The following is a 10,215-nucleotide window of genomic DNA, read 5'->3' as shown; positions in this document are numbered from 1 at the left end:
GAGCTGGCGAGAAGCTAGATTGCCTATATTAAAACAACCTACCCCGGAGTTGCACTTGCACACACACTAAATGAGCAGGTGGTAAACAGTGCAATAGGAGGGCACAATCAGTTATCAGTGAAAATGTCAAATAAGGCCTTAGATCTTTACATCTTTTTTTTTAAAAAAAGCAAAAATAAAAAAGTACCAAAAAATGCACATGTTAAATGTTTTTAGTAAGTTAAACTACATGTCTTTTTTTATATTGTGCTCATCTGCTAGTTACCCATGGCCATTGAAAGATAACTGTTATTAAATTAAATGTTTCTACATTCATTCCCCACTTTTTTTTTTTTTTTTTTTTTTTTTTAAGAGAGGATTTTGCTGGGCCAGCATGTGGTGTGGTGGTTAAAGGCGCTGGATTCCCATATGGCTGACCATGGTTCTAGACCTGGACCTGGCTGCTGGCTTTCTCACTTTCCCTTTCTTCTCTGTCACTGGTCAAATTAAAAAATAATAATAAATGGAATTAAATAAATAAACAATTTTTTTTTAAAGAAAGGTTTTTGCTATAGGGCTCTTGCACTCACCAGAAAGACAGAGAGAAATCAACCCCTGAAAAAAACTAAAAGAGACAAAAAGACAAATCCATGGATTGTTCCATTGGGATCCTCACTGACAGAAACATGCGAAGACCTAAGAACTGCTGCTGATCACTTGGAAGGCATCATTCATCTCTCTGGAACCTCCTGCACAGTTTTCAAAGTATAAAACTTGATGGAATTTTAAGAAAAAATAATAAAATCAAAGATGGACTCACAGTAATGACACAGTGGTTTCATGATTCCACTTTACTCAATAGCATTTCCCCCCTAGAACTGTAAAAATCTGAAGATTTTAGGGCAGTTAGAGCTTTGTTCTAGAAAATTAAGCCCATTTGAAGCAGGTATTTATTGGAGAAGAATGAACAGAAACCTGGGTTTAAGGAGCTGTGGGCCTGGAAGCATGTGCACATGGGAGTTGTTTTTTTTCCTTCCCCCTTTTTTTTTTTTTTTTTTTTTTTTTGGTCCCTCTGCCATTTCTATCTGACAATGGGATCATTATTATTATCCAGTGTTAAAGGTCTCAGTAGTATTTCCATTCAAAAATAAGTTAGCCTTTAGATTAAGGATTTCTCTGTATTTTTTTTTTAATTAAACATTGAAGAGTGGGACTTTAAAAATTTGTATAAATCTAGATTTTTAATGTTTCTTTACTTACAAACAATCTTAGCTTTGTACAAGAAATGTTTAAATACCAAAATGCTTCTCAGAAAATTTAAATTATAATTGCTTGTGGTAATGCTACTGTTTCTATCCAAATGTGTGCTCCTTGATTCTGTGTGTCTAAGACGTCCAGCTTTTCTGTGAATGTTTGGATGAGAGCTGGTTTGGGGTCCTTTAGGCATAGAAGACGACCAGCACAGGTTGCTGTGGCAGAACGGGGGAGGGGAGACTGAGAAGTGCAGTCGGTGTGGTTTTGCAAGGATTATGTGAGTCCAACAGAATAGATGAACGGATGGCAAGTGGTGCTTTCAAGTGCAGCTCTGATGGCTGGTCTTGCTTACCCAAGGCCATGAGTGACCCGGACCTCTAGCATTTACTTCTATTCTCATCTAGCCAAGATGCTATAGACACAGCCTTGCATAAACCTATTTTGAAATATTATAGGTTGAATATCCCATAGCTTAGATGCTTGGGACAAGGAGCGCTTTAGATTTTGATTCTTTTTCCGAATTTGGAATATCTGCATGTACCTAACGAGATATCTTGGGAATGCGACCCAAGACTAAACACAAAATTCATTTGTATATCACAAATACCGTATACACATAGTCTGAACGTAATTTCATACAGTAGTTTTGCACTGCAGCATTCTGACATGAAGTCTGGTGTAAAATTCTCCACCTGTGACATCATGTTGGCACTTAAGAAGTTTCAGATTTTGGAGTATTTGGGTTTTTGACTTAGGAATGTTCAACCTTTACTGTGTAGTCAGTCACCAACTAATCTAATGTGTATAGACCTGGATTTAGGTTGTAAAGTATCCTGTGATCTTTAAAATGTGAAGATAAAGCACATGGACTAAGACTGAAGAGTTTACAAGATTCCCGATTTATAGTGTATCTTCATGAGCAATTCGCCTTCAAAACAATGCTGTTGCTCAGGTTGTACAGGGGTAGGAAAGTGAATTTTAAGCTGGCATCTGAGTTCTCAACTGTTTTACTAACAATGAGTTTTGTGTTTAGTATTTTGCATAAGCACACTTGGCATATTAAGATTTACAGCCTTTAGATATGCTGAATGTGTAAAATGAAATGATATGAATCTAATGAAAAATTAAGATATTTACTGATATTAGCAGAAATATATATTTTATGGCATATTATTTGACCTTAATACATTATTCCAATTTTAAAAAAGGGTATTTAACATTTAAGAGCTTTATAGCAGGTGACCTTTAAAGCATAACAAAATATATACAAAGAAATTAGGAAGGCTATTAATGTCAACTATGAAATAAATTAACATGATTTTTACAAAATATACTGACCATTAAATTAAAAAATATTTTAAGGCAGGAATCTTCATTTGAAATTAGCATAATCAGAAAATATATCAATAAAATCTTGTACCACTTTGTAGCAGAATTCATACTGTTCCTGAAAAAAACAAAATGAGAATATATTAAAATGGCATTTTAAAAGAATATATTTGATTAACTTAGGCAGGGGTAACATTCAAAATTGAAACATAAACAATTCTAACTGCTAAAATCCTAGGTACCCTTATGCATATCAGCTTCTGTTACACAATTTAGTTTATAGGTACACGAAAATTTCCAAATCAATCTATTTTCCTACATCGAAAATGTCAATATTTTGCTTCAACTTAGTGTATTTTAAAACAGTCCCAGTAAAATATCATTGATATTCGTACTTAAACTGGAAAAACAACTCTTTCTGAGTTAAAAAAAATAATCAGAGTACTAACGTCAGATAAACTTCATTCTGTAACAAAAAAGTAATATATAAAAGTTGTATAAAATGAGAATTAGATTGCTGTTAAGAGTAGATTTAGAAAAGAGACATTGTTTTATATAAATTTTACTAGAATTCAAAAGAATAATGCCTTACACCTGTAATGCGTTTAGCTTATATGAACACTTCTGCATGCTTTTGGACTTCTTCCTCCCAGTAGCTTCCAGCAGCAAGGAATAGAACCAGGTTAGTGGGTTAGTGGGAGCCCCACTGGATGGTGGCACTTATTAGTCATGTGCATTCAGTGGGAAGAAATGAAAGAGATGGAGAAAGTGGCAATCGCTTAGCTTTTCTCCTTTTCTTTTTCTTTTTCTTTTTTGGAGAGGTTTTTTTTTTGCTATAGGGCGCATGCACTCGCCAGACAGAGAGAGACATAGAGACAGAAAGTGAGAAATCACCCCCCGGGGGGATGGCCATGCCGCAATCCCTTCTCCTCCATTCTCCTCTTGGGATCTTGGGCACACACGCACACGCGCCTGGTGTGAGTTTTAAGCCACCGGGTCCAGGACGCGAACCGCAGTCAACTACTTGGGAGTCCAGCGACATAGCCATAACACTAACTGCTGGTCCCCTCACTTAGCTTTTCTTAAAGATCCTCTATAGGCCTTCAGAAAATCACATGGGCATAATGGTTAGTGAGTAGGATGGAGGACCCCAAACACTCCAGTAACAACCAACTGCAGCTAATTTGCCATTCATGTAAAAGGGTCTGGTTACTTGTAGACGCCTTAGTGGGACATGTGAGCTTGGGGCATGGAGAGAAGGGCTTAGGAAGCCTGAAAGGTTAAAGGCTGCCTTAAGTACCCTCTCTATCCTCTTTTGCAACATATTGGATGCATCCTCTTCTCAACATATAGACAAATGTCTAAAGGCTTTTGGATTGAAAGAAGCCAAACATTAGAATCCTCAGTCCTTCCACAAGTCTCATTCTGGCCAGGACAAGTTGGTGCTTAGTTTTCCAGAGAAAGAAGAGGGGGACCAGGAATTTTGGTCTCGTAATCACATAAAATTATTGGAAGAGCCAAGGGGTTTCTGCTTCTAACTGCTAAGATTTCCACCTGATCACAATGACCTCAGAAGGCAAAAAAAAAAAAAAAAAAACCAAAAAACACATGAATTTTCAGAAGGTATTCCTAAACACACAAGCCATTCATAAAATATTACATGTGTAATCAACTTTCAGCTTGACTTCTCCAACTTCTACCTGAAAGCTACATCAGTTGAATATCAAAGCTACTCTGATCTAGAGGAATGGATATGGCCATTAATCTCTCTCTGCACAGCAAACACATGAGCTAGCATTGGACTGTCCTGTGCTGTGTCGTGAATACAAGTCTTTGGTGGCCAGTGATCCATGAAGTATATTTTGTCAGTGTAGTGGATGACACAGGCCACACCACAGTTTGCAGATAGACATTTCTGATCAAAGCTCAAATGTCCAGGAAAAAAACAAATGCATTCTTGACCTCTGAAATGCCAGTCCTGACTAAAGGATTTAGGATGCTTGAGATGGGTCTTCCCTGAGTGGTCAACAATTAGAAGCTGGTTTTGAGCCACCTTGCCCATCTGCAGGGTTAAATCAACTTGCACACCAGCAAGCGCTTCTTATCCAGTGTGCTCTTTGCCAAAATATCTCTGCCAAATGTCAGGTCTGGTAGCATAGGGTAGTAATTAAGCCCTTCAGTTCTGGTGTCAGACAGATTGGGTTTGAATCTCATTTTGATATTTAATACCTGAGGATCTTGGACAGGCCACTTACCATCCCAATGCAGGTATGACAACAGAACGTTATGAACAGAGGCAGACAAGGTTATGGTGAGGGTGGAATGAGAAAGATGTCTGTAAAGTACCTGGCTCCAACACCTGACAGTTATTATTCAGTGACTATCTTATCCCTAAGTTGTTTATCATTTCTCCACTTGTTTTGGAGCACTTACTATGCACTGGATGTTGGGCTAGATGCTCACATTAAAAAAAAAGTTACCACTTTAAAAGGTACAAAATGTTTTGTCAAGCTATGTCACCAGGCAAGAGAGGAACACAGAGAAAAGCCAGAAAATATCTGAGGCCAGCTTTCCAATGAGGGAACAGAGAGAGAGAAGCTGAGATAAGAGCGTTCTAGGACACCAGATACTGTTGGAAATGGGATATATTGGCCAGACCAGGCATTAATGAGGAGCCCTGGTGTTGGTAGAGCAGGTTGTAGCATCCTGCTTGGCAATGCTGGAAGCCTCATGAGCAACCATGGGCTCAGATCCCAGGCTGACGTGAAAATGCCAGGCATGCACCCAAGATTCTGACTAGCTACAGGACCGGGGGAAGAGGTTAACCACATGATGAGACTCCACTGGGGTGCCTCCCTCTCTCACTCTCTCTCAATAAATAAATAAACTGAAAAAAAAGAAAAAAGAAAACCTAACATAAGCTGTAAGTCCCTAAGAAAACCAAGGAAGTACTGGAAGGCTGCTTCTTTGAGAGATGATTCTTTGCTTTATTTTTTGGGTACATCTCCTGGAGGCAGGCAGTTGTGAAGCCTCTGATTTGCTTAAAGTAAATTTTGCATAGTGACTCTACAGACAGTAGTACCACTACTCCATTTTCCACAGAAAGGAACTGAAACCCAGAAAGTGGAAGGAGCTTGTGCAAGTTCACAGAGCCACGAGGCAGTCCAGCTGTGATACTGAAATGACAGCCCAAAGTCCAAGCTTCGAAGGGACAATACAACTTCTCTTTTAGACTAAACTTCTATTCGAGCAAGACCGAGCTCTTAGCACTGCCGAAGAAAGCCTGCAGAAGAACTGAAAATGAAAACAACCAACAAGAGTCTGGCTCATAATTGAAAACTGGATTTCTTTCGAAGGGCATACTATTAAGTGTTTATTAATAATAAGTATTATTCTGATGCAAAGCTCTTTTGTGGAGTGGTCTGACACTGGTTTTCTCCATGCCCAAAGTAATTCTGGTTTGGGATAGTTCTAGTTCGGGATACTCCTAGCTCTCCAGAGCAGGCCTAGCTGGGAGGAGGCACTAATCTGCCTCTTCCCAGAGCCACTACAAGGACTGCCTGTTGGGATTAGGACTCCAAGGCCAGTGAGGGAGCCCTGGAAGCCCTGGGAGCCCTTTTTCTGGCCATTGATTTTGGCTGTCTGGTTTCCATCCTGATCAAAGCTGACAGAGAGACTTATGGGGACAGAAGGCACCAAATTTCCTTCTAGTCCTGCGGCTCTCAAACCTGTATTCACTACAGGACTACCTGGAGTGAACTGTGTTATTTGAATGCCTGGGTCCCAACCCCAGAGATTTGACTTAATTGGTTTGAGGAGCAGCTTGGACAATGGAAGGTAAAGGTTCCCTGGGTGAGTCTGATGTGTCCCCAGGGTGCCCCTAGTCCAACCTGGATGTGAGAGGGAAGACTGCTCTTGGCCAGGCAATTCTCTCTTGCTGCTATGCTCGGCCATGATGGAAGGTTGTGGAAGGACCCTCCTTCCCACCTTTTCATGCACGGGGAGCAGATTGCTTGTGCCAGGATCCTGAGAGTGTGGACAATGAGCAGTTGGGAGGGCAAGTTTTAACAAGATGGTTTTGGGGAAAATGGTGAGCTAGAACAGGCTTTCAAACCACTTGCTGGTTCTACACAAGTCACTACTGAATTGGGCGAGGGGGAATCTCTTCTAAAAACCAGAAAGTGCACATTCACAGCATGAAAGAGAATGTACAGGGCAATTGTACATTAGGTGGATTCCTTAAACCCTACGTAGTGTCTTGAGGTTCAATAAGACCGGCCAAAGAAAATGGATCAAATGGAATAGTGTAAAATTAAAAATGACAAATACCAGGATTTTAAACTTCAGTGCTGCTTTTGATCTTAATGTAGTACACGATAAAATGTACATTGGAGTCTGGTAAAAGTCACAGAAGTGTGGATCATCAGTGCCTCCGTCTAAAGGGCTCCTAGTAATGGGCATTCACAGACAAGCCCTTCCCCCCGAGACTTGCCCAGACAACAGACCTGAGTCAGCCCCAAAGCAGAAGGTGGTCTGTAAAGCTTTACTGTGAAAAGTTGCACTTCACTCTTTTCTTTGAGAATTTTACCTTCCCACCTCCCCCAGATGTGTGGGCTCCTTTAATGAAACATACATCAAATACAACATGAAACAATTCTCCACTCTTCTGGAAACATCCTTATCATTCCGGTTCTTACCAGGGTTTGCACCATATGTGGTCTCTGAAGTCGTAAACTCTTCACAGCTTGAAATACATCTAAAAGTCCCTCAGCTTTTACTCGTTCCAAAATGTTGCTGAGGGCTATGAATGTACCTGTTCGCCCTGCTCCAGCACTGCGGAGAGAAAATGCTTAATGCAGATGATCAGACTCGCACATGGCAATGAGGAGTGAACAGCTTACAACCAATTCCTGTGTGGAGTACTGGAGCAACCATCACTGAAAACCATCAGAGTTTGATTAGATTTGAATGATCATTTACATGCTGCTTAGCTACTGAGAGATTCATCAACTTAAAACTCTTAAGGACGCTTCTCATTTTCGTAGACAAACGTTTCAGGGAATAGCTTATGCCCAGTTACTTGTTTTTAAGTTAGTGAGTGTAACCATTTTTCCTCTTCCTTGAGTAGACCAGTAGTTCTCCAAGTGTGGTCCCGCGACCAGCTGTACTAGCATCACCTGGCAACTGGTTAGAAATGCAAACCTTCCCAATTCTGGTCTAGGGAAGAGGCTGGCACAGACTCTCTTTATTATGCCAAGGACTACCTTCTAGAACAGGTGACACCAGAACGTAGGATTGGAGGAATATTAAGAAAGAGGATATTTACTGCCAGGAACATATCATTGTTTCTCAGCAATGACAACCTGAGTCTGCCTCACTTAATAGGATAAGTTGGATGAGCCCCAAAGAGTAGAGCCCAATCCCCTTAGGAAAGCCTGAGTGAGCAGGACTCAGGAGGTGGACTAGCTGGCCTCTTCCAGCACCCTCTGGAGAGGCAAGGCTGCCCTCTCTGGGCCCCAGAAGTTCATGTGGGGACTTATTCTAAGGCTCCTGCTTTGCTGCAATGACTTGTCCTTGCATCTGCCTTTCCACAGGTGGGATACCTTTGTGGAGTCTTGTTCACTTTTGCATCCTTAGCGCCCTACATTAAACGCATAGCCTGGGTTTGTGGAGGCGAAACACGAAAAGGACTTAATTCTCGTTTATTTTTTAAAATCTCTGGAAAGGCACTGAGACTGAAAATCAAGGCATGTGCTCCACCTACTGGCCAGGCCAGGAGTGCACTCAAGCAGGTTCCAAAACAAGAGTCCCAAACCACCTAAATTAGACTGAGGTTCTGTTGGCTGCAAGAAGGAGGGTAGTGGCTGGGGGCTGCATGTGTTGGGAAAGAAACAATTGCAGCTTTGGAAGCAAATCAGCACAGCCCAAGAATGAAAACGCTCTCAACTCCTGCTTGACAGAGTTTGCAGTGGGATCTTGGCAGAACCCAGAACCACGTAGTATAGCAGGAAGATGAGCTGGTGGGTCTCTCAATTCGGCCAGAGTCATACGCCTACCCTCATTATGCGGCTTAAAGTCCTTGCTGGGATGCTCAGTTGTCTCCAGATGTACCCCCATGTGTGTCCTTCCACCCTTGGGCCTCACTTGGGAGCCAGGCTGAGAGGCAACAGGCCTTCCTTAGTAATCCCAGCCTGACCCACCTGATGTGGCTCAGGAAACCGCCCTGTGCTGATGCTCAGCCACACTGGCTTATCTCCTCAAAACTCAAGGGGAATAACAGGGAACTGTGTGCACAGAGCCAGAGCAGTATGAATATTTTTCAAAAAGCAGACAAATATCTTGAAGTACAGGAGTGGTTTGTCCAAGCTTTGGAGAAACCAAAGCTTGGTTTGGTTTCAAAAGCACATTAGAAACGTGTTCAAGTCGTTTCTTCCCTCCTCCCTGCAAAATGCATTCTGCATGTATAAGATGACATCTATGCATTCATGTAAAGTCATGTGTGTATGTGTGTGAGGCATGGTAAAAAAACACAGTGTAGGGCTATACTGTTGTTGGGAGCATAGAATCCAAACTTTCTTACTCTGTACCTGTGGTGTGTGGCCTGTGTCCACCCCACCAGGAGGGGGCGCACTCACCTGCAGTGCACAGTGATGGGGTGGTTGCCTGTCTGCTGCTGCTGCTTCTGCACGGCTGCAATGAGGTCTATCATGCCTTTGCCCTCGGCGGGGAGCCGTGGAAGTGGAACTGGCGTACCATGCGCATCTGCTCCTCTTGGCGGGCCAGAGGCTGCTGGGTAGGACAGGGCATCTTAGTTCTTCCTGATCCCACATGCCCAAGTGCCCGAGCAATAAGCCCCAGACCCATCTGCCCTCCTAGGAACTGGAGCCTTCCCTGGGCCTTCTGTGGCAGTCAGTGTCCCCACCTAGGCAGCCTGAATGTGCAGGCTGTTTGTAGCCTTGCTCACCCCCAAGGAGAAGGCTAGAAGCTGGCTGTGTTCCCTTCTGGGTGGGGAGCAGGAGCAGGGAAAGCCCTGGAGCACCCAGAAGGCCCTGCCCAACTGTTTTCAGGATCCTTAGCAGCATTGTTTGAGGATTTTCTGTCTTTCTTTTTTCTTTCTTTCTCTCTTTTCAAAAATTTGTCAGGGAATGTGTGCAATCTCCAGAGAGTGACAGAAAGAGAGAGAGAGGGAGAGAGAGAGAGGGAGAGATAGAGAGGGAGAGAGAAAGCACTCCCCTTTCACCCCCTATAGGGCATGGTCATGCTTCAATTCCTTCTCCTCCATCTTTCTGTCCTTCTTGGGGTTTGGGGGCACACACACATATCTGGTATGTTTTTTCAAGCTGCTGGATCTGGAACTGTAAGGGTGCTACTGACCATGTGGGTTCCAGCTGCCTTAACCACTGGGCCACAGGCTGACTGTGGGATTCAGCTGCTTTAACCACTAAGCCACAGGTGGCCAAGGATCATCTTTCTTAAGAATCCAAGGCCCCACATTTCACATGACTCTCAAGATGAGCAGCTACTGAGTTTATCAGCCTGGGTCATTGTTACTACATGGAAAAGACTTTGGACAAGCACAGTTTTGCTGTATGGACCATCTTGAGCTCAATACCAAGTCCCACAGGTGATCCATCTTACCCATAATTGACCCAG

At 42.5% G+C, this 10,215-nt stretch overlaps 1 protein-coding gene across 1 annotated transcript in view; it reads right to left on the bottom strand.

Annotated features, from left to right (window-relative positions):
• Nucleotides 1-1,383: 1,383 nt before the first annotated feature.
• Nucleotides 1,384-10,215, bottom strand: part of PTPRE (protein tyrosine phosphatase receptor type E) — a 178,786-nt gene continuing 169,954 nt past the window's right edge. Inside the window, 4 exon segments of the mRNA XM_006146917.3 lie at nucleotides 1,384-2,680; nucleotides 7,260-7,395; nucleotides 9,198-9,291; nucleotides 9,294-9,348. Of these exon segments, the coding sequence (XP_006146979.1) occupies nucleotides 2,606-2,680; nucleotides 7,260-7,395; nucleotides 9,198-9,291; nucleotides 9,294-9,348 (360 nt within the window). The 3' untranslated portion in view covers nucleotides 1,384-2,605.

Source organism: Tupaia chinensis, unplaced genomic scaffold (assembly GCF_000334495.1).
Source record: "Tupaia chinensis unplaced genomic scaffold, TupChi_1.0 Scaffold000197_1, whole genome shotgun sequence".
In the NCBI taxonomy this organism is placed as follows: domain Eukaryota; kingdom Metazoa; phylum Chordata; class Mammalia; order Scandentia; family Tupaiidae; genus Tupaia; species Tupaia belangeri.
The sequence above is the reverse complement of the archived record's forward strand: the minus strand, read 5'-3'. Positions and strand labels throughout refer to the sequence as shown.